Source organism: Ctenocephalides felis, unplaced genomic scaffold, assembly GCF_003426905.1.
Source record: "Ctenocephalides felis isolate EL2017-DRISC unplaced genomic scaffold, ASM342690v1 CF-g0.4_SCAFFOLD_01886, whole genome shotgun sequence".
NCBI lineage: Eukaryota > Metazoa > Arthropoda > Insecta > Siphonaptera > Pulicidae > Ctenocephalides > Ctenocephalides felis.
In genome coordinates, this window is record NW_020538040.1 from 59,590,622 (window position 1) to 59,616,301 (window position 25,680).

Consider the following 25,680-nt stretch of genomic DNA (forward strand, 5'->3'; position numbering starts at 1 on the left):
GCTGGACTAGCCTATACCAAAAACTAATCAGTACGTCTCCACATCAATACGAATCGAATGTTTTTTGAATCATCCAAATTGGCCAATTTGTTCTCTCAGAACCTGTAATTCTTTGCACTTTTTGCTCCGTATCTTCAAAACGGCTAGACCTGTCTTTGCCAGAAACTAATCAACACGTCTCCTTATTAATACGAATCGAATGTTTTTTGAATTATTCAAATCGTTTGATCGGTGTTCCCAAAATCGTCGACAAAAATTTGTATCCGCACACACACACACAGATACATACATGCACACACACATACATCCATTTTTTCTAAGGTATGCCAAAATATTTAGAAACCTTTGAAACGTTTCAACGTAAAGATATAAAAATTTTCATTTTCGAATTTTTTGCGATTACTATAACTTACCCTACGGGAAGTTAAAAACATTTTTCGATAACAATTGTATTAAAAATATTATAACACGTGCTATACTTATATATTTATTTACAGCTAAATATTTTTAATACAAAAGATATTTATAAGCACATATATGAAAATAATTCCTATATGCAAAAAATTTTTTATTTACTCAAGTTACAATAATTTAATTAAAAAACTGAAAAATTTAATTGTACTTTTTATAGCCGGAGAACCGATTAAATTTTTGACGGCAAATATTGTTCTAATTTAATTTAATAAGTCTGAACGATTATTTGATTTTTTAATTGAGAAAACTATTTGAAATCAAATGATATCAACATATCAGCGTAATATACAGATACAAAAAATTATATCTTTGACTATTTTGCAATTATAAGTTGATTTACATAGATAAAAATATGTAATGTAAATTTAAAATGATTTCGAGCTCTAATAATTAAAGAAAACAATGGAGCATGCCAGCAACTATTATTTACCAATCAATAACTTAAAATAAATGTTTTTCTAATTTTTTGGCTTTCCAGCTAGGACAAAAAGAATAATGAAATTTACATTCATAACAATCAAGTAAATTATGAGTTCAGTTTGTGTTTGAATTTTATTTACATCAGTAATTAATATCAATTCGTCCTGAAATTTAAAAGTTGTTTTAAAATAAAATCACATTTCAAACTATCAGCAAAATAATAAAAAAATATCATAAAAATTAATGAAATACAAAATTTATAATTATAACACTTAATTATACTAATAATTTAAAAATTATTATGCACACTTGGATATTCGTACACATAACTTCTTATAGGCGACATAAATATGAGTGTAACCATTTGAGCAAACTAACGTATATGTATGAACTTATATAAATATATACATATATGAACACACATGTGAGTACATACATACATACATATATATATATATATATATATATATATATATATATATATATATTCGTACATGGTTTACATATGTGAACTTACAATAAGATTCAAAGTAAGAATTTGATCACTGCACTAACTCATTATTATGTTTGACTAACGCAATTTTTTTAATTGTTGTCGATTGGTGACTTTTGTTTTCGTAAATGTTTTTATATCTTTGAAACGTAACAAGTGCATTGACTTAATAATAGCCGAAGCTGACATCGTGCAGAGCGGGTGCACCGCCTGGAGGTAGAGCATAATCTTTAGCTAATTGGTCCAAAACTCCTCTGGCTGGTGTTTGCCTAACTGGTGGACTCGGCCTCACTGGAGCGGGTTGGCTGGCATAAGATACTTGTGGTACCTGCAACAGAGAGTCATTTATTTATAATTTCTAAAATACATTATGTGGATTAATATTCACTATTAATTACCTGTGGTTCAGGTCTCACGCTATAAGATGGGGGTGCTGGTTGGGCTCTGAACAAAGTTTGGTGTGGCGCAGGTCTGGCCGCAGATGAATCAATTTGGGTATAATGTGGCTAAAACAGTTTTATATAAGGATTTACTAACGATTCAAAGGACAAAACTAAAACTGACAAAGTTACGTATTTTTATATTAATTTATTTTTAATTTAGAATTCATTGGAACAAACTTGATTTGATCTTATAATCAATAAATACAGGGCCGGATTTAGAAATTTGGCGCCCCGGGCAGAGACAAAAATGCCGCCCCATCACTGACTGATTTTTACGAACTTTCGAACTTTTTTACGACTTTTCGAAGTAATCGCGCTGCTTCAGCTGCGTAGGAACAAAATATAGGAGCGCGTAAGCGCCGCGTCGCAGTCTTACGAATAAACAATGTTACCTAACCCATATAAATGTAAACAAAATTTATACTTATTATTGACTCTGATTGTTATAATTAATAAAATTAAAAAAAAAATACTTATTAAAATATTTTTAAAATATCTGATAGTTTGATGTGCATATGTCTTATGATCACTTTTGTCCACCAAATGTTTCTTTTTAAATTTTTTTTATTGGATCATCGAAATCGCTAAACCTGCCTCCCACAAATTTAAGCAGTTATTTATTCTATAAATTTTTTTGAATGATATTGGACGCTTCTTTTCTCAACAACTAAATTATCATTTTTGGCATTTTGGCCCGTATCTTCAAAACAGTTGGACCTGCCTTGGCCAATAACTAATCAGCACGTCTCCTTAACAATAGGAATTGAATCATTTAAATCGATTGATCCGTGTTCACTTGAATAATTAAAAAATATTAGATTTGTATTGATGGGGAGAAGTGCTGATTAGTTTTTGGCAGGAATTACGAAAAATGGTGATTGAGAATTGATATTTCTTCTCTGAAACAGCTACGCAGCGCAATTGCTTTGCAAAAAGTTCATAATTTTCAAAAAATTTCAAAATACAAAAAAAGTGTTTTAAAAGTGAATTTTTTTCATTTTCATTTTTTTTTCAATTTTAAAGCTCTTTATAAAATGTAATTTTCAGTACGGGATGTTTCAATAATTTGTCTTAAGGCACAATGCCATGCGTCACTAGTTTAATTTTCTTTTTCAACGCTATAAGCTTGAAAGTGCCTAAATTCGTCATTTTAAGAAGGCTCGAGAACTGAAGAAAATATTTTTTTAAAGTTTCAGCTTGTTAACGGATCTTTATATTAGCCAATTGACAAATTTGATAATGACTTATTAACCAATTTGATAATTTACGTTCGGAGAGGGAGGCAAGGCAAAATAATAAATTTTAATAATCGGTTATTTCAATCCAAATTTTCCATTGCAATCGTATTATGTTTTGTTAATTATATTTCTTGAAATAAAAAATGTTGTTAAAAAAAGTTGATTATATTGTATAGAATTTTTTTCTCACTATCCAAATTTTGCCGCCCCCAAAAATTTGCCGCCCTGGGCAGTATCCCCGATTGCCCCTACTGTAAATCCAGCACTGAATATATAGTCTAAATCAATTAAAAATCAGACTCAGACATACTATTTAATTTTTCGATTTACGAATGTTGATAAACGATAAGTATCTTCCTACAGAAAATTTAATATTGTCAAAAATACACATTTGTATAAAATTTATTTGATTTTCTTTGAAAAATAAATGAACGTTAAAAACCCATTATTTCAATTAACTTCTTTCTATGTTATTTAATTTAAATTATTCATACCTGTGATCTAGCGTTCGACACTGAGTAGTCGACTGGTTCTGGTCTGGGCGGTCTTGGTTGTGGGGAGTAAACCACACTTGGCACAGCCTGGGATCTAGCGCCTGGTGGCAATGGCCTATATTGCACGACCTGGGGCTGCTCATACTGTTGCGGTTCATATTCTTGGAATTGCGGAACTGCGTGCGATGGTGGTCGGGATACACGTGACACTTGCTGCTTTTATTTGAAAAAAAAAGTTTTTGATAGTAGTTATAGTAATAGTATAAAAAATATTAAAATATGTTCAATGCATTGTCATAGTAAATGATAAAAAATCTTTTAAATGTGACGATATCCCAACGCTAACGTATGTACGTACCCACTTAAGTAATTTTCTGAGCATTTTAAAATAGGAATTTGCATCAGATATATATTTTATCATCTGCGATTTAAGCTAATTAAACCACACACAAATTGTTCTAAAGAAAAAATCAATAAAATAAAATATTTAAATAAAAGTTAAACAAAAAAATCAGGTAGCTGCTAACATAACTAATAAAATACGCCAAACGACTGTCCGAAAAACACCGATATAGAACGAAGGGGTTCACATATACTTGATCCAAGATCGGTTCAACGATAGTTGGAAATAGGGAATGCAATACCGATGGAAAATTTCAATACCGGTATTTCGGTAATTTTTCACTTTAAAACCGGAATACCGGTAAATTACCGGTATTTTGTATTATCCTAAACAAACGTAAACAAAATTGAAAGTTACTAGTACAAATATAAAAAAATGTATATACAACTACAACTATATTCAACTAAACAATAAAAACAATAAAATAAAACAAATTTATTTTTTTAAATAATAATTTAACAAAATTATATCCAATTTAATTGATTCATTATCACTATCGAGTATATTGAGTACTTTTCACCAAAAACAAACTTATGAGTAAAAAAGTCCAAAAACTCATAAAAGATCATATCACATTATTATAATAAACTGTACTGTCTGTATTCGATGTGTTAAATTAGCATAATTTGCAATATTTTAAAAATATAATTTTTCTACACTAATTTAAGATCGGATACTTTGTCGAGATAAATTATAAGTTAATATAATTGTTGAGTATTGTTATTTAAAACAATGTTATGCTTCTATTGTATTTTCAAACTTCGAAACGTTTTCGAAAAATAATATTTTATAATTGTAATAAGAAGCGAAAATATTTAGTAATTATCATAATTATTATGTATAAAGGTAGATTACGCAAGGGTAATCTGTATGATATAAAATATTTTGGCGCAAATATCACTTAAAAAACTGTTACATTTTTACATAAGATAAAACAAACATTTTTATCTATCAGTCCAATTCTATTTATTGTAACACGATATGAAGCCCTTAGTGAAGTAATAAATATTCAGTTTAATGACGAGTTGAGATAATATTTGACATTTGTTTATCTTATAGAATCACTTGAAGATATAGCTGTTTATGCGATTATGGAATTTAAAGATAAATTTGTTCCGAGAAATTTAAACTTTAATGTATTATGTATCAAATAGCGCTTATGTCAAAATACCGAAAATACCGGTATTTTTGGGGTAAATACCGGTAAAAATACCGCCGTAAAATCGGGCGGTTTACCGGTAATTCGGTATACCGGTATACCGGTATTGCATTACCTAGTTGGAAACAAGGATGGACAAAAGACTAAACAAAAATAGAATACCACAGTATTACAATATTTTTTTTCGTTAGTCATGCTAGCAACTATATAATTTTCTTGTTTAAATTTTATTTGAATATTTTATTTTCATGGTTTGTTTCTTTGAAACAATGTTCTTTAATATCATGTTTTATCCTGGTATGGTATGTATTCATAATTTTACCAGTTATGTCTTCTATTAATTTTGTAATATATAATTAAAAACAATTTTTTAAAACTTTGTGAAAACCTTTTTTAGGTTTTGTTAGATATGCTGGATGATGACAAGTTTCAACGTCGAACATAAAAGACTGAAGTTTTTTGTCTAGTCCAGACTTGTGAGCTTAGCAAATGCGCCTCTTCCATAAACAGTATATTTCTTTGTGTGTTAATTGTTCTACATTTTAAAAGTAATAAGTATCTAAAATAATGTATCGTGCCAATGAAATTCCTCTCGGTGCTTTGTCTATATGTCTATCTATCTATTTAAATTGAAAACATACTGCCGATGGCGTTCGGAATGTATGCATATAACATGATAAGTACATATCATGCAAGTTGTGAAAGTTAAGACATCACAAACTTCTGATGAAACCAGTTAAATCGTTATTAATTTTTCTTCTGAAGAAAGTCGCAATAGAAATTTATTATTGCATGGTTAAGTGTTCTTGTACGTTGAACTTACTACTCGCATTACGTATTCAATTAAGAATAGTCGTATGTGTGTGTAGTGCACTACAGGAAAATATTGAGCATTTATTGCAGATTATGGAATATTTGTACATACATACGCATGATATATATCATAATTATATATTAATATTAATCACATTTGTACTTTTTTTGTATACATTTCAGCAAGTAGCAACTAAATTTTAAAAAGGGTATACCTATTTAATATGAGCCTTATTAGTTTTTTTTCGGTTAATTCTTTATTGAGTCTTTCAAAATAAACAAAAAATGCATCTAGAAATATTTTTACACAGTACTTCTAAAACTCATTTTGACCAGGTCGATCAACTACCCAGAAACATTTTTATGGTTGATCTAGATTGGTTCACAATACTAGAAAATACCTGTGGTTTAGGAGCAGCGGTAACTTGGTAGAAGGAACCATCATCATAATCTGGATTTATCGATCCATCCTTCCTTGTAGTTTCATCGACCAACGTTGGTGGTGCCACAGTTATACCCTCACCAGCTGGTTGGAAGCCATATTTGTTTGCACCATATTCTACCACTCGTACCTGGATAAATAACGATTGAAATATCTTAGTTTTCATATCAATTCAATAATGACAAATATTTACTATCATTGTAATATTAACATACTTAAAAACCAAATAACAAAAAATGCAATAACAGATATACTTGTATAGAGTGGCGTCGGAACCGTGTGGGCTGTGTGGGCTTGAACCCATCCATGAATTTTGGGCTCAAAATTCTCAGCCCACTTATCAATCTCAAAAATATGATATTGTGTGGGATGTCTAAAAAAAGAACAAGCCCGCACTAGCTGTCTAAAAAAAAGAAGACCACCCATCAAAAATTTGCTTCCGACGCCACTGCTTTAATTTAATTTAATCAAGATATACTCCATATTTTGGAATTTCATATGTAGAGTTAAATTAGAACAAACTTGTGCCATAGGAACAACTGTGTACTTAAAGGAGTGCATAATAATTGCTCATTTCGCTACAGATTTTCAAGCCAAAATATCATAGTTAAATAATTAAGTAAGTACTTTATTAAGACTTGAACTAATTTATTTTAACCCTTAACGAACAAGTGAAATCTGTTCTGTCTCACCTATTTTCCGGGAATTTTTCAGGGGAATCAGATAAACATTATCTAAAGTAATTATAAATTTAAAACAAAACTTTATTAAAACAATTATAATATTTTTTTAATAATTTATAATAGTATTGGTATTTGTTTAAGCGAGTAAACATTCACCTTTTCATGTAATGTAAATCTATGGAGCCAGTCCGTTAAGTGTGAAAAGAAAAGGAGAGAAAACTTGTATATTTTATCAAAACTTAAATTAATACTAACCTTTCCATTTTCATCGACATATCCATATTTTCCTTTCACTTCACCCGTCGCCAATTTAGTTTCTATTTTGAATGATCCATCGGCTCCTTCGTATCCATAAGTATAAGATCCATCTTCATTATGCCTGGAATAGTACAAAAAATAAATAAATAGAGGATGAAAATTTTTGTCTTTAACAGATACAACAAATAAATTCGACTCTCGAGAATTACAATTTCAAGTGTAAATAGCAATTCACTTCTCTTTATATATTATTTATATGTAATACTAACAATTAAGAGAAAATATAGCTAAATGTCGTTTAATATTAAAAAATATTTTTGGATGTTTTTGAAACAAACGGAGTTATTTTTAGTGAATTGTAGAGGTTTGCATGTTGTGTATTAATTAATTTATTATAATTATTTATTGTAACTTTTGAACGTTTCGACATACGATTTTGCCGTTTTCAGATAAAATATAGTAAATTATAAAATCTATAAGCCACTGCAAGATTTTTATAATACCCCTTACTGTTAGCGAGATATCCGCTAAAAAGTGTTTAAATTATTAACGTCAAAAACTTTAAAATGCTTGTAACTCTTAAAGGTTTTGAGATAGGGCTTTGAAGTCTATGGCTAAAATATATATTCGAAATATCTATCCGTCAGTGCAAGAATTTTTAGGATATCTTTACAGTCGAAATATTTTTATAGCAGAATTCTAAAGTCGCAGAGAATATACTGTAAAAATTTGAGCAACTCGAATTTTTTTTTAAAAAAAAAGATAAATGCTCTAGGAATGATGTTCGTGAAATATGTTTCTTTCTGAATCTTGATAGAAAAGCGCAGTTTACAAAAGCCAATTGTGCATGTATAATACATTTTTAACATTGTTTATAAAACAATAGAAATAAATTAACATACTAGGCGCATATATGCTATTAAGATATATACTTAAACAATTACGTCAATTAAATATTTACATATGAAAAATAAAATACAGATAACTGAATAATTTAAAGAACTAGGCATTTGTGTTGCAAAAAACTTAAATTCGTATAATAGTGTGTAAATATAATTTTATATCTTAATGTAGAAGTAGATAGTAGTTAGTGAACGTGCAAAGAATGCAATAAAAAATATTTCAGCTAGGTGGAATTACAAGAAAATTGCAATAACACCATGACTCCATCGATTATAATGCCATATCTGTCGTATTACACAAACATGTAATATACTGTGCTTATATAATATTCTTGCAAAATGAATAGGGTCAAAAGATAAAGAATCAAATTCGTGATCGGCCATTTACATAATAGAGAGTACATCATACTAAATAACTCGAATAAAGACAGCCTGACAAATCAAAAGTCGCCTTGCGATTTTGCACAATGTCTAAACAATTGATTTATTTGATAATTTGAAAATAATACTGGATATGAACTAAAACTATAAATATAATTTTGAAATTAAAATGATATAAATATAATTTTATTCTTATATTTCTTGATTTTGATACTGTTTTTTCGAGTTCTATTTACAAATGAACTAACATTTGTGGTTAAAGTAACTTAAATTGATACTTGAGGTTGTATTTAAAGGTAACTTAACAACTTGCCGTAATACTATTTTGCCAATATTCATGCCTTTATTTAAATGTTTTAACGGTATTTAATTTAAGTTTCATTTGTTAAACTAACTAATATGTTTTATATATCTATTAACAGCTATCAGAACTTAAGTCCTGTAAGCTTGTTGTAATGACTTCTTGATAATTTAAGATAAGGCTTTAGAAGGCAACTCAACGATAACGCTATCTCTCTTAGGAGAATTTATTAGTAAAACTAACTTTAACCCTAATAACTCTTCATTGCAGCAACCCTATGAAAAGGACTATTTTCACTTGAAACTAATTGCTATCTAAATTTCCAAGTGGAAAGCGATGCCACTACCGCTTGGCATCAGGCAAACCGAGATGGGTATCGAACCTGGAACTTTTCATTGGCATCCATTGCTCTAACTACTAACCCACGCAGTATGAGATATTATTGTTGTATTTGATAGGATTTTCAAAGGTTTGGTTTTGAAAGTCGCCAAGCGATTGCGGTCAAGATTTCTACTAAAGAGCAAATACTTCAATATAGCTAATTCACCATATAATAATTTGTCTGAACTGTTTTTTCTTATGATTTAACTGTGGTCCTTGAAATATTATTCACGGTCACGGTTCCAAAGTTTAAATGAAAAAAAAATGTACAAATTAACTACAATAACCAAGAAACAATTTACTAAAGTCACAATTTTACTAAAGCTCTAGGTTGCATTTAAAAGCAGATCGAGCTTAGAAGCTTAGAGATTTTTTTCCATTTTTTCAGGACAGTTAACATCAATACATATACCCCGTTTCAGCTTGACGTCAAGGTATGGGACACCCTGTATACATGTATAAACAGTCAACCTTCTTATAACGCGGTGAGTGTGTATCGTGTAATATGGAAATCACACTATAAGAAATTTATTATCCAGAAACTAATAATCCTCATGATAGAAATCACATAATTCATTCTGCGTTATATGGAAACCGATAATAAACAAGTTCAATTATATTTTTTAATTGAAGAGTTTGTATAAGAATATGATAAAACATATAAATTTATAAATAAATGAAAATAAAAATATCATCCGTTGGATTGCCTTTTGAAAATACACATTGTTAAGGAGTAGTTTCATCACAACAGCACAAGACTTGGTGTTCAAAAATAATTATAAAAATATATGAATTTTAGGGAACTATATATCTGATGTCTTTTTGATGAAAAAAATATCTTCCTCACTTTATTTATCTTCACATTAGTTTTCAATTATTGCTTTTTTACTAACTTATCACTGAAATATCTCAATAGGGTACAAATAAATTTTGTAACTTTTATTTAAACTTAGTACAGCGCACCATTGTACAATCAAGTTGCATAAAATGAGTTCTACTAAGTATTTAAAGTTCATTATATATCCTTAGTTTCGTTTAATAATTCATTTAAATTGCATCAAAGAAATTTATTAGTTCTTCTTAGTATAATGTTTCACATTGCAAAACATATAGAAGTAAAGATAAAACTTGCATTAATTTTTTATAATATCCAATTATTAGTCTCATTATATGCCTACTACAGTCTATTTTCTTTGCGAGAGGAACTTGTAGGCTATTAAATGAAATTAGCGTTGGAAGAGCACCGCGTCATAGGAGGGTTGACTGTATATCATAACTAGTTGAAAGTGGCATTTAGCCTTAAGGCAAGTTGCATAAACTTCCCGAAATGTGTAAGAATTGACTTAATCAATCGAAATAGAAATTTAGATACTTAGATAATTTTTTCAACGGTTTCTTATTATTTTAAATTTTAATGAATTGATAATGTTTGATTCACCACATCACAAAAGCGACTTTTGACACAATGACTATAAGATTTTTTGAAATTTTGATGAATTTTCAAAATTAAACTACTTGCCGCAGGAACGTAACATTTTAGTATGTTATTAACGGACCATTATATCTATAAAAAGATTCATCAATGAAAATTTTTCCAATAGTTAATTACGAAGAAACGGCTTGGTAGATTTTTACCTAAAACTAATCAGTATCAATCCCAACCGATATCTTTTGAACAGTTTTTGATTTTTGGAATCGATTCAGGATTATGAGCTAAAACGTGAACGAAAAGTTTTACAATTTTCTACTATTTACAAAGAAACGGCTCAGCCGATCGTCGCACAAAACTGAGAAAAGATAATCCACATCGAAATACATCGATTAGCTTTTAAAATTTTGGAATCGGTTCAGGCGTTTTTGAGCAAACGTTGATTTACATAAAAAAAATCGTTCACACACACACACACATACTATTTCCAAATTTGGTCTCATTCGATTCTGAATGGCTTGAAACGTCGAGAAAACATAAAATTAGCGAACTGGATTTTTTTATGAAAACAAACTGCTCTTTCAAGAAGTTAATTATATCCTATTATCCATTATATATATATATATATATATATATATATATTATGATTTCTTACCTGTTAATTTGCTTAAGAATTGGCACCGGTGTAGGTTTCGGAGCTTCGGCTTGCGCTAGCCTGTGCGGCGGTGGTCTTGATTGGTATTCATGATAATCTTGCGAAACCGCCAGCGATATCACAGCGAACAATGTTAACTGCAATTCAATGTTACATTAAATTAAACGTTTTAAAAATAATTATATACATTTTTTTTACACTCTAATTCTCATTCAACTATAATCACTAGACAGATATTAGAATGTCCATAAATGCCAAAGGCGGCATTCATAAACGAACGAACTTTGGTGACAATCAATCTTGACCTATAATTGTAGAGAGTACTTATAAACATGAAATATTAATAGACAAGGAAGGACGAAAACACGACAATTAGTTTATTAAATTATTGATAATTAAAATTGTATAAATCAAAGGTATTTAAAGAGCTCCTTAATAATTATAATTAAGGGGAATAGATCATGTATTTCAAAATTATTATGAACTTTCATTAAGAAACTTAGCATCCTCTGAGGAGGTCTATCGTGTCTGGGCGCGAGCCCTTGACCACTGATAATAGGCTCAAAAAAATCTTACTCAAGAAAATTTTACTTTTACTGTTGGAGTGTGGAGTCGCGCAATTTTTAAATCTGTTAATCACATAACGCATTTAGTCCATTTTTATCAATAATAAAAATATGTTAGAAAAAAAAAATGAAAAAGAGGTTTTGTATAAATTGCCAAACTGTGTTTGCAACTATTTGTTCAGCAAAAGTTATCGTTAGTGTGTAGTGCAACTATGTGGCATAAGTCGAAAAACAAGTAAAAAACTAATGGTGATTACAAATAACCAAATACAATATGTAATATCCCTGTTTTACCATTCAACCGTGAAGCAAATTCGCAATGAATTCGTATCGATTGAAATGACATGATTTCGTATTAAGTGAAATCTAAAACAAACTATTTTCACGACATAGTGAAATCTAATCAATTATGTATCACGAAAATAGAAAATCATATTGGAGAAGATTAAAAGTATAAATATTTTATCCTTGCGTTCCCATCTGATATTTTCAATCAGATAATAGATATTCAATGATCTATATTTTAGAATCTGACAACTTGCTTAAACTTGCAGTAGCAAATAGTTTATGCTTGGACTTTTTATACTAAAATTATTATTAGTAAATTGTCAGTATAAATGTAAAGAGCAATTAATTATTATTTTTAGTATATGAGCAATCAGAGTTTAAGTGCGTATTCTAGTGTAGATGCATGATATCATATTTTATATATCTTTTTTATCAACTTTACAAAAGCACAGAAAAATTAAAACAAAAAAGTTAATAATTTTAAAAATTAGCAATGGTGGAAGTGGGGGTCTCAAAAACATGACACGTGACCATGCCCACGATTGCAACCCTCCTAGTAATCCGAAAATAATTAAGAAAATAATTTATTAATCTAGAATGATGTCGTAATGGTATATACCAGGTTTAGGTTAAAAAATAATTTTTCGACAAAATGCTGACTGTTTGAAAAAAAAGGATCTATTTTCTGCCATTTTTTGAGTTTTTCGAAATTTGGAGACGAGGCTAGCATGTGCCTGAGAGAAGTCTATGAAATAGATTCTCCGAAAATTTCAAGTAAATCGGTTCAGTAGAACTCGAGAAATCCTGAGCATCCTATTGAAAAAGACAGTTTTGAGAAAAACTTTAATGTTTTGCAAAATGAAGGAAACAGAATAGGATTATTATGGTCAAACCGCTGTATTTCCGAAAATAATTTAAATATTTACAAATCTTCTCGTACACATATTCTTAAATAGTTAAACTTTGACAATATGAATTTTTGAATTTCCACACTAGAATACCACCTTGACTAGTCATATGAGCTGTGCTGACTTCTTTAAAGACACGCTTTTTTTATAAATATCAACCCAAACGGTTGTCCGAAATCTATGTGATATGATTTGAAGAGATGAAAACAACGATTACTATTAAAAGTAATATTACGTTGTAAGCTATGGAAAAATATATTGAATGTATAGAACTTCTGCAGCAGAATGCAAAAAATAACCAAACTAGCATTATGATTTCAGAGTTGTGTCAGAAAATAAAGTTGTATTTGATTTTAACAGAAATTCGTAATTTGTGAATATAAACATGTACTCATGTGCCGTGTTTTGAATGTTTTTTTATTATTTTCGTGTGTGCACGTATATAGATTTCAAAACAAAATTCAAACCAGATCAGCAGACTTTCACTAAAAAAACAGCGTCCGTCGCAATAAAAACACGGCGCTTAAAGAGAAAAGGAATGACAAAAAAACACCGACAAACATGACTTGTAAGTTAACTTAAGTTCCAATAGAAATTAATATTACGCAAGAGCCAATGTCTCGGTCAGGCACATTTACGTTCTCCAATACATTTATACGATAGATTAATCTGGTTACAATAATGTATCAGAGAGAAATGATCTTAATTGAATAATAATACGAGAAGTACGGACAAAATGACATGGTGGTTTGTTTATTAATGATATTTATTTATTTACCAATATTTTAACCAGTCTCAATGACTTGTACCCATCGTTGGTTCATTGACTACCAGTAACTTAGTCTTTTAATTAAGTAGGAACTATAATAACATATTTATAAGGAAAAATGCAACCTATTACGAAAACCATTTTGTCCATATAGTACGGACATAATAACATATATGATAAGGACATACTGAGATGCTAATTTTGAAGAAGGCAGTACACAAATAAGTCGTTTGGTCCTCTTTGGGACATCAGCAAATGACACATGAGCCCAAAAGGAACAAATTGTACTTCGTAACCAAAATTCGCTGGCCTCAGAATGCTAAAAGAAGTTATTGCAATAAATGCAAGACTCTTCCTTTTACCGGCGGATCCTTTGAATTGTTATTAGAAATTACTGGAGTAGAAGTTAAAAGCCAATCACCTTTCACAAGTTTTAATTGTCTAATTTCTTGGGTTCGATAAAATACCATGCAGTTCTTGTGTTATTTTGTTCAAAAGTAAACAAGAATTAATAAATAATAAAAATTTCATCAAACATCTGATAATTGCAATAAAATTGATCAGAAGAACTAGTACTGGAAAAAGTCCTAGATGATTTTACTAAAAATAATCAATAAATAAGGCCCCAAAAACATTAGAAAAACATCCTTAAAATACATTTTTGACGACAAGACTATTACAATAATGCTCAACGTCTGACAAGATTGTTATTACGGTTTTCGTCATGTTATACAGACTCGGCAACTTTGTTAAAACTAGCCAATTTCTAATAAGGACACTTTGTCATTTCCTCCATATATACCGTTTTCATTTTTTTCCATCCGTATTTCTCCTACACGTAATGTTGTGTTTATATATTCAAATTCAATTTTTCAGGTGTTAAAAGATACAAATAAAAACAAGTGTTTTTCATGTAGGCATCCACTCTAAAATGTTTGAAATGATTTTTAATTCAATACGATTCGAGTTCTAGTTTAATTCTTCTTCATTAAAATATTGTGCTTTAAGTCTAAATTCTGTGAGTGAGAAATGTGCCAGTTGGCTTAAATGGTTTTTATATGTTGGTATTTATTTGCAAATTTTTAAATATGCTGTTATTTGAAAACCACACCATATAGAGGAAGTGGCTAGCAATTCCAAAGTCGTATGCAATTATTAATATAAGCGTTTTTTAATAATTTAAATAAAAGTCGTATATAACTGTTTCAATTAAAATTAACTTAACAAGCAAGAGATTACTCGAGATATACCCTTACATGATTATATAAAATAATAAAATTAACCATTACCTTAACATGGTTATAGGGGCAATAATAATAAAATTAGTTTAGAGTCAATATAATACAACTTTATATTTGCACTCAAATTAATTTGCCAAAAAAGTTACAGCAATCAACTAACAAATATAAAAAATAAATCTCAAAGATTTAAATTCATGATAATAATAGAATGTAATTTTATAACCACTGAAAGGCAACCAATGGGCACACCTTCTAATTGTCATTTCATAGTAAAATATTGCTTTGCATTGCTAAATGTCTAGACAGAACTTAATAATACATATGAGCTTTGTAATTAACCATAATATTTTTAAAAATGCCGATTTTAATAGTGGTCATGTACCGTAACCAATCCTTAATGAAATTTTCTTAAGACTCTATATGATATGCAAAGTTTTATATAATCTTTTGAAAAAAAAAAATATACACACGAATTAATTTATTTAATTTATTAATATACCTATAGCAATAACCAGTAATAACTAATATTATCATTATATTGATATATTATTTATTCAGATCTACAAATGAAGGCCGACTACATGACAAAAATAGTCTATTTTTTAAATTAACAACGACTATTTACGCTGTTCTCAAAAATAACACTACAATTTTGATTTAATAAAATTATATTGTAACACTAGTAATAAAGTTATTATAAATTCCGTTTATTATACTTCGCATTTCGATAATAAATTTATTATATCGCGTATTAATTTAAGTTATACATACTTAATGTTTATTGGTATAACTAAATTATGATTATAATATGCACAAAATGCTATAATAGCAGTTGAGTAAATTTATTAAATAATTCTCTGCGCCGTGTTACATATTTTAATAAACCGCTTTATTTAGCGAAAGTGTTCTGACTTAATACAACCTTATATTGCCATTCGAATTGCATTAATGTGTCCAGTGGAAATCTTGTCAGTGCTACAATTTTAGCAACTGCAGAATAATAATTACACAAGATATATATATATATATATATATATATATATATACTAGCATACCCTGCCACGTGTTGCCGTGACTTTTATTAAAATCTACCTCATTCAAATTGGAATCCGTTTGCCAGCCAATATTTTAATCCATTTCGCATAGAGATTTAAATCAATCCAAAAACAAATAAAATTGTAATTTGAATCTGATCGATCAATTAGCAGTTCAATACTAAATGTTTTGATTAAAGTAGATTAGGCGTCCATCGCAAACCAACGTCGTGACACAACCTTTATATTATACATATATATATATATATATATATATATATATATATGTGATGAATCTCTCTCGCCAAATACCAGATCAAGGTTATATACGGTGTAATCTTTATAAAAAATTTGTCCATAAAATTTTTATTTTGCATTGGTTGAATATTTTAACTATTATTTATAAATAAAAAATATTTATAAATTTATATTCATAATTTATAAACGTAATTTTTTAAAGTATATACTTTCGTAAAGTATAATAAAAATGAATGAAAAATCATACTATCATACTTCATAAATATATAAAACTGCATTCATAAACAGTTGTATATATGAAAATTCAACATATCTAAAATATTAAATTTTGCATATATTTTATAATAGATGCTGTAAATCACTAGATTTTTTTAACGCATTTTCAAGCATTTACAGTTAACAGTTAGTTACATTAAAATTTAATTCTATTTGCAATATTTTATTTATCAACTGATTTTAGGGCCTAATTTAATATATAACACAAATCAAATTTAATCAATTTGATATAATGTGCAATTGCACAATATTTTTAACATGTGGATGTTAAATGTTTCGGATAGGAAACTCTTAACATATTATTTCCTTAGAAGGTATAAAAAATGTTTGAAGATTCAAATAAACCTTAAAGCAAGCCTGGTTAAAAAAATCACCATTAGAATTAAAATGTTCGAAAAAAATTAAATAAACTGCTACGCTTTTATCTATTACTCTTAATTGATGTATAATATGAGTACTATTACTCCTTTCCATGAAATAATAATGGCATTTCGTTTCCTTGAAATAGAAAACAAGACAATTAAGAGATCTTGAATAATATTTGCATTTCTTGTATTAATTAAACATTTTACACTATACGCTATTACTGCAATACAGTTAATTCGACATGTGTCATTCTGACATTTCTAAGATAAAATATGTCCATGAAAAACTTGTTTGATATTATTGAACCGTTATAACTTTGAATAAAAAAATGAAAAATAATCGAGTTCAAAAGATTTAGGAATTATCTTATTAAGGTTCATCTAATGAAATAAGGATACTTGAATAAAATGGCAAAAATTTAAATTGAAAAAAAAAATTATTAAGCTATTTGATGTTTTTGGAGTAGCGAGACATTTTACACAAAGTAATCCATGAATATGAAATAATCGTCTATTAGTAGGCAAGGTTTTCCGATTTTTTTTTTTAACATTCCCAATTATATATAAATTATAAGCTTCAAATAAAATAATTGCAAATAGTATTGTAGGTACTTGCGGGTATTATTTATTTTGTAACATGATTAGCTGTTTAAAATGTTAAGCTTTAGTCACCCTCTATAACTTATTTGTGATTAGGTTTAAAGCAATAAAATATTTAAATCAAAACTGGATAGTTTGAGCCCTAATATTTTACAAAAATGCTTCAACTATTGAAATATGTGAATTCGCGTCAAATGCAATATTAATTAGGAAAACTTGGGATATGATTATAATCAAAATCTTGATATGAAAATACATACTTTTACTTTGATTTATGCACATACTATTGAAAATGTATTCTTATGAAAAAATATTTAGATCATATAAATATTAATAGCAAAAATACAACTAAATAAAATGATGAATTATACGGACATACACGCGATCTGAACGAAAAAATCATGAAACACGATAGATCTGACATTGACCATAGATTCGTGACCAATATTACTCCAACAAATACATTTTCGTATGCATTTAGTGGCAAATACATTTGCCACGAGAGCTTTTTTTGTAGATAGCCAGCTATCAGTTCAAGTGCATTTCAAGAAATAAAATATGTTCATGTAACAGAAGGCATATAAATGAAATATCGCTATTGCAATGAATGGATGAGACAGGCAATCTTAGAAAGTTTTGAAAAACATATCCGATATTAATGATTTTTAATCAATACATTTGTTTTATTATTCATGATATTTATCAGACACCATTAGAAAAGCATACAGCATAATTTATAGCTTTCAAGATTCTATTCGTAGTAATTTTAATAATAAATGATTGAGAAACATACCAAATACCAGATTGATTGTTGCACTTACGCAAAATCGGTATGTGATATTTAATGCGTCATTATAAGTTCAGTAGCAGAAGTAGATCATAACCATTAATTAACTAATTAGTATAAAATTTGAATTATTGCATAATACGTTAGTTTATTCTGATGCAATGCTTAATTCTCAGACAATAATCAAATTAAGAACACCGGCAGTGTTCAATAATATAATTAGGCCAAAATAAGCTTTCGATTTCCATAGAAGTTCTCACGCATCTTGTTGGACCGACTCGTCGGAACATTAATGATCTCGTTTACAATTCACTATTTTGCATGTAATATATAATAGATACATATAGGAGAAATACGGACAATATGACATGGTGTTTTGTTTTTTAATGATATTTATTTATTTAATAATATTATAATCAGGCTCGATCGATTTTACTCATTTTAGATTCATTGACTACCAGTAGCCTAGTCTTCTTATGAACTGTAATAACAAATTTATTCAGGAAGAATGCAACAACAACAATTACAACAACCATTTTGTTCATATAGTATGAAAAAGAGACAAAATGACATACAAGGCAAAGACATTCGAAGTTCTCAAATAAATCATATAGTCCTCTTTGAGACATCAGCACAAGAGGCATATGAGCCCAAAAAAACATGTCACACATCGTAACCAACTTTCATCAAGCTCAAAATGGGAAAAAGGGCTTTGCAATAAATTCAAGACTTTTTTTTGTTACCGGTGGATTCTTTAGCCTGCTTTTAGAAGTAGTTAGAGTAAAAGTTAGAAGTCAATCACCTTTTACAGGTTTCAATTCGTTTTTCTTAGCTTCAAATAAACTACCCTATAGTGCTGGCAAAATAATAATATTTTGTCATTTTGTTCATTGTATAGATATGTCATTTTATCTGTAGTTGAACAAAAATGAATACATAATCAAAATTTCATCAAAAACGTGATAATTGCATTAGTTAAATAGATTTTAGTATAAATAATTACAAAGAACAATAAATAAGTCCCCAAAAAAACATCAGCAAACCAGCGTCAAAATAAACTTTTGTACATATTTTCCTTATATTTGTGTTTGATATTTTTACTATTATTTTAAAATTTTACATAATATTTATTTTGATGATACGATAAGGTCCAAAATAAATTTAAGCCGTGTAAATTAATTATCTATATATTTGCGAAATAAGTATTATTTCAAAATTTTGGAATTTAACTTTTTTTTTTTTAAATTTACCTTAATTAGTGGTAATAGAATGAGATTATATTAACTATTGTTAAGATATGTAATTTTATTGAAAGTTATTTATAAGTCTTTGTTATATAAACATAATGTAATTTCTAGATCTAATAAGACAAATTTAGAATTATTTAATATTTTAGTTTTATTGAACAATAAAAAATAAACGATTTAACTCAAATGATCATAGATAGCGAAAATAACAGCGAATACATAATTGTCAAAATAATTAAATGTTGATTAAAATTTTATCAAATATTAAATTTAATAGTTATTTTCAAAACTAATAAAAATAAATATTAAATTTATATTGCACAATTTTTATTTTGTTGCACTTTAGGTATTTATCTATTTATTTTTTTCCTAATTAACTTGAAGACTTTTCGTTAGGCTAAAATAAATCTGTATTGTTAGTATAATAATTGCAATATTTGTAAGAGATTTTTCTATTTAAACTGATATTGAACAACTTCACACTATACTAAATAAATGTATCTGAATTTAACAAGAAAAAACAACTAGTTTTTTAAATTAACAAATTAGATAATAAAAAATATTATATACTTTTATTAAATGTATAATATAAATATTAATATCGTATTTTATAACACAATTAAATATTTCATTCGCAATTATTTTTAAAATTTGGCACCGGATTTTTGTATTATATTGGAATCAAATATATTACAGTTTGATATTTTAACATATATGTTTGTAATGAAATTTTACTAATTTTTACTTTTTATATCCAATTTTTATTAGCGGTATTAGTAAGTTGTTTATTTGAAAAATTCCGCCCTCCATTTCAACTGTAAACTTTATACTTTCGAGTTTTCTAATAAAAATAAAAAATAACAGAAAAAATATGTATAATAATATTGTGAGTTATAGATAAAAATGGGTAAAACAAAGTTGTATTTACTACTTTTTTATATATTCAGAAAATATTTTTTTAGATTTTTTTAATAGTTTAAAAAAAATCTATTTTAAATCTGGTAAGAGTGGAAAGAATGAATAATACATAATAATGAAAAAACGAATAAATAAAATGAATAATCAAACGTTCAAGTTATAGGAAAAACTATATACCAATATATATATATACATATATATATATATATATATATATATATATATATACATTACGGTGGTCCTTAATATGGACATATTCAAATTTCCTTGCTCCCAAGGGCTCAAATGGTTCCAAATTGATAAAACAATTCTCTGAAAGTTTTAGCTCTTAATATTGTCTCTTAAATAGAGCGCAATTCAATCAAAGTTTTGTATGGAAATAGCATAAAAAAATTTCAAAAATTTTGCAGAGCGTCGAATTTTCAATAAAAAATGACACAAATTTTCGCTTTTAAGTCATTTGTCGCTAAGTTATACCTGAAAATTATTTTTTTTAATTTTCAAAATTTTTTCCATGCTATTTCCATACGAAGTTTGATTTAATTGCGCACTATCTAAAAGTTAATATTAAGAGCTAAAACTTTCAGAGAATTGTTTTTTTATCAATTTGGAACCATTTGAGCCCTTGGAAGGAAGGAAATTCGAATATTAAGGACCACCCTTATATATATATATATATATATATATATATATATATATTTGTGTTAATTATAACTCTATTTATTTGGAATTTTATTCTTTGAAAAATAAAAAAACTTATATCGTATTTAAAACTTAGCCATAAAAATCATATTCTATCACTTGTATAACGAAAAAAAAACACATTTGTTTAACAAAACAATATACAACTCAAAATTTATGCAGATGTATTAAATAATTGAAATTCATTGTTGTAAAATATTAAGAAACACTCAACTTCTAAAATATTAATGTTGAGTTATTTTTGTGATTTTAAGTTTTAGTGATTAATGAAATTAATGTACTGATTAATGCATGTATCATTTTTATATTGTAATTAATAATATGTAATGTAATTAGTAAAATAAAATATGCAAGTAAAATAAAATTAATAAATAATTTATACAAAAATAAAACCGTGATGTGCAAACATTGATGTAATTTTTTCAAATATAAATAACCAAATCCTTGCAGTTGAAAACGTCTTTTCAAGCCTGTGCAGCCTGTACATGAACATATAGTTCCGCAAAACAAGATTATCAGGAACGCATGGTAATTTGGCAATTGCCAATTAATAACTAAACAAGGTCACTTATCAAAAACCATATTTCACCACCGGAGTCAATTTGAATGATCGTTCACATACCAATTTTAATCCACCCATGTTGTTTGCAATTGAACTCGGAAACACTACTGAAACGATTGTTTTAGCGGGCTTGTGCTTTATATCGGACCTCGTGCAAGGCCGCCGCAACTCAACAACTCAACTCGTATACTCTTGCACCTTTCTAGCCCAACCGTTTCGTATTCTGTTCCCAGTCCCACGCAAGGAAATTAACCATTGCTTTCGTTGAGAAACACACCGTTCGCAGCTTTAAGCTGATAATAAATGATAAACAAAAGATCACAAAAAATTACGTTCAAGATTATAATTCGATTTGCCCATCATTGATTAATGACTCAATGCCGAATTGTACGGTGTTCATTTAATGTTCATTATTTTCATGGTGCAAATTTGTAATGCAATAGCGTTAGGTTTGCATTTACAAAGCCAAGATCAAAACTTCACTTCCTCGTGCCTCGTCAAATATTACCGAGGCTTGATGTGGATAATAAAATAATTGATATGTTTTATCAAACTTATGTTATAAAAAATCAAGAAAAAAATACGGTAAGTAATAATACTGATCTTGGCAAAAGATGTAGGGTAGAGCGGGGTTAAAAGGTAAAAAGAAGGTCCGCCACCGATGTCTCAAAAACCAGTAAAGTTAAGAATTGTTTAATAACAATATTTGAAACCAGAGGGAAAAAATAGTATAACCAGCTTTAACTTTTACGACCTTGCTATCGGGAGATAAACGGCAATGTTTAAAAATTCATAACAAAAGTATTCTTTTTCGTTGTTAGTTTTTTTGGTTGTGAACACTGTGGTTTAGATTACTTCTAATACCTTAATATAATTTTTAAGTATACGTTAAAATGTGTTGCTGATTTGAATTTAGATTCAATCGATATAACCACTATAGAACCTTACTCTGGCAAAGGTGTGAAAATAAAAACTAGCAAATAAAAAAGTGAATTAAGTTAAATAAAGAGATAAATTAAATAAATAGTTATTTAAACTCTGCAGATGAATATTTTTGACAAAATACAAGATTAAGGTTATTTACAGTGTTATCTCTAATAAATTTACAAATAAAACTTTAATTTTGCATTGGTTAAATAATGTAGCTATTATTTTGTAAAACCCCTTCAAAATGAAAATAAGACATTTGACCTGTTTGTCTATGGCCTTCTCAATTTACTCCGCTCTACACCTCATTCTTATAAGTTCTATCGTTTCATTTTTTCAAAATATTTATCGTTGTTACTTTAAATAACTAATTATAATTTTAATAACAACTTAATGATTATACTTTCATTGACCAAAATTGAAAGAGTTACTGAATGATAGATTTATTTGCTATAGGGGGACACAAATGTTTAATTTGACTTTTAGCGGGCGTCCACTAATCACGTGAGCAAATTTTTTTCACCCTCTCCCCCTTGGTGATGAGTGGTAATAATTATAATTGCCTCCACGACCCTTGCCAAACATTACGTGTATTTTTAGTACCTAGAAATTTTAGAAACGTAAAACCTTTTATTTTTTTTTTGCAAGATCTTGTTTTTTTTTAAATTGGAGTAAAAAATATTGCACGAGAAATCTTACTAGACCCTCCCGTCCCTAACAACGAAAAAATTACTTTCGTCAAAAATTTGACGTAACAATGGCAACTTTAAAATAGCGTCCTTAAAAATACCATACTCCTTTTTACCCGCGGACCTTTAAGCTGCGCTCTACTCTACTTTTAACGAGTCTGTTATTAAACTCAACCATGGAGTTTTGCATTTTTGTTAGTTAACTCATAATTCTAAAAAAATTATTATTAATTTTACATTGACTAGTGGGGTATATGGCATCGTGCCTTAAGGCAATTTGCTGAAACTTTCCGTACCGTAACAAAAAATCGAGTATCATTAAATGTTTTCAAATAGATTATTATAAATATTGTAACATTGTCGAATATTTATAAGAATTATATAAACTGAATTGCAAAGTTGAAATTATTTGTTTAAAGTATATTAGAACTTTAGTCAGAATTAAAAATAAAATCTGTATTATTTTCGATATACAAAAAAAATTGTTTGAAAAAAAAATTGAAAAAAATTTTTTAAACAAATTTTTTTACAAAACCATTTATTTTGTTAAAACAAGCAGAAAGTTCTTTGAATTATTTGAATCGGACACTTAGTTCTTTCAAAAACTGCCCTTTTTTTGCACATTTAGCTCTGTATCTTTGAAATGCCTGTGCCTGTCTTTGCCAAAAACTGACAACTACTTTTTCTAATCATTACTGATTGAATGTTTTTTAGATCATTCAAATCGGATGCTCGGTTCTCTCAAAAACTCGATTTCTATTTTCTGCACTCTTTGCTCTTTATCTCCTTAACTGCTGGACCTGCCTTTGCCAAAAATTAATCAGCACATTTGCCTATCGATAGGAATCGAATGTTTTTTGAACCATCCAAATCGGTTGATCCGTGCGCCCGAAAACGTGAACGAAAAAATGCGGACACACAAAACACACACACACACACACACATACACACATCCATTTTTTCTGAGGTATGCCAAAATGTTCAGAAACCTTCAAAACGTCGAGAAATCCAAAAATTTTCAATTTCTTTGGACGATTAAAATAACTTACCATACGGAAAGTTAATAAATGTTAGAGGTCTCTCAGTCTACTTGCATAAGAACGTTCGAAAATTTATGAATTTTTTTGGAAAAAAGACAAAACGGTTGTCATTGAGATAAAATGATGTTTGTTAAAAAAATCTACTAATTTGCTATCCTATAAATTTAATATTATTATAAATTATAATTTATTATAATTAATAATAATATTATTATAAATTATAATTAACTTCCCGTAGGGCAAGTTATAGTAATCGCAAAAAAATCGAAAATGAAAATTTTTATATATCTTTACGTTTCAGAGGTTTCTGAACATTTTGGCATACCTTAGAAAAAATGGATGTATGTGTGTGTGTGTGTGTGTGTGTATGTGTGTGTGTGTGTGTATGTATGTATGTATGTGTGTGTATGTATGTGCGGATACAAATTTTCGTCGACGATTTCGGGAACACGGATCAACCGATTTGAATAATTCAAAAAACATTCGATTCGTATTGATAAGAAGACGTGCTGATTAGTTTTTGGCTAGGGCAGGTCTAGCCGTTCCGGAGATACGGGGCAAAAAGTGCCGAAAACGGTAACTCAGTTTTTAAGAGAACGGAGCGTCCGATTTTAATAATTCAAAAAACATTTTACTTGTATTGACAAGATAAAGAATTGATCAAATTTTCATAAAGGCAGGTCTAGCGGTTTCGGAGATCTAACGAAAAAAGTAGAAAAAAATGCCATTTGGCGGTCAAAAATGATCATTAGACATATGCACATCAAATTTTCAGATATTTTATAGAGATTTTAACAATAAGTATAAATTTTGTTTATTTTCCTATGGGTTCCGTACCAATGTTTACCCGTTAGACAGCGACGCCGCGCTTACGCGCTTTATGTCTCTATGCAGTTAAAGCAGTACGATTGCTTTGAAAAATAAGTTCAGATCTTCCAAAATATGTCAAAATAAAAAAAGCATTTTTTTTTCAAAAAAAAAAAAATAAAAAATTTAAAAAAAAAAAAAATTTTAAATTTTTTTTTTCAAAAAAAAGTAATTTTTTGTCCAATTTATAGTTTCTCAAAAATCTTATTTTTTTTAAGCAAATTTTTTTCAAAAATGTTAATCGTTTTTAAAAAATTAATAATTTTT

The 25,680-nt window shown here is 28.2% G+C and overlaps 1 protein-coding gene across 4 annotated transcripts in view; it reads right to left on the bottom strand.

Moving 5' to 3' along the window:
* Positions 1 to 1,553: 1,553 nt before the first annotated feature.
* LOC113378086 (actin cytoskeleton-regulatory complex protein PAN1) overlaps positions 1,554 to 25,680 on the bottom strand; it is a 36,112-nt gene continuing 11,985 nt past the window's right edge. For 3 of the 4 annotated variants that reach the window (XM_026618599.1, XM_026618600.1, XM_026618598.1), the window contains 6 exons: positions 11,370 to 11,506; positions 7,318 to 7,441; positions 6,339 to 6,509; positions 3,563 to 3,778; positions 1,786 to 1,893; positions 1,554 to 1,715 (listed from right to left, as the gene is read on the bottom strand). In XM_026618599.1, the coding sequence (XP_026474384.1) occupies positions 1,554 to 1,715; positions 1,786 to 1,893; positions 3,563 to 3,778; positions 6,339 to 6,509; positions 7,318 to 7,441; positions 11,370 to 11,506 (918 nt within the window). The remainder of the gene's footprint in view (positions 1,716 to 1,785; positions 1,894 to 3,562; positions 3,779 to 6,338; positions 6,510 to 7,317; positions 7,442 to 11,369; positions 11,507 to 25,680) is intronic. The other variant, XM_026618602.1, reaches the window with a different exon arrangement.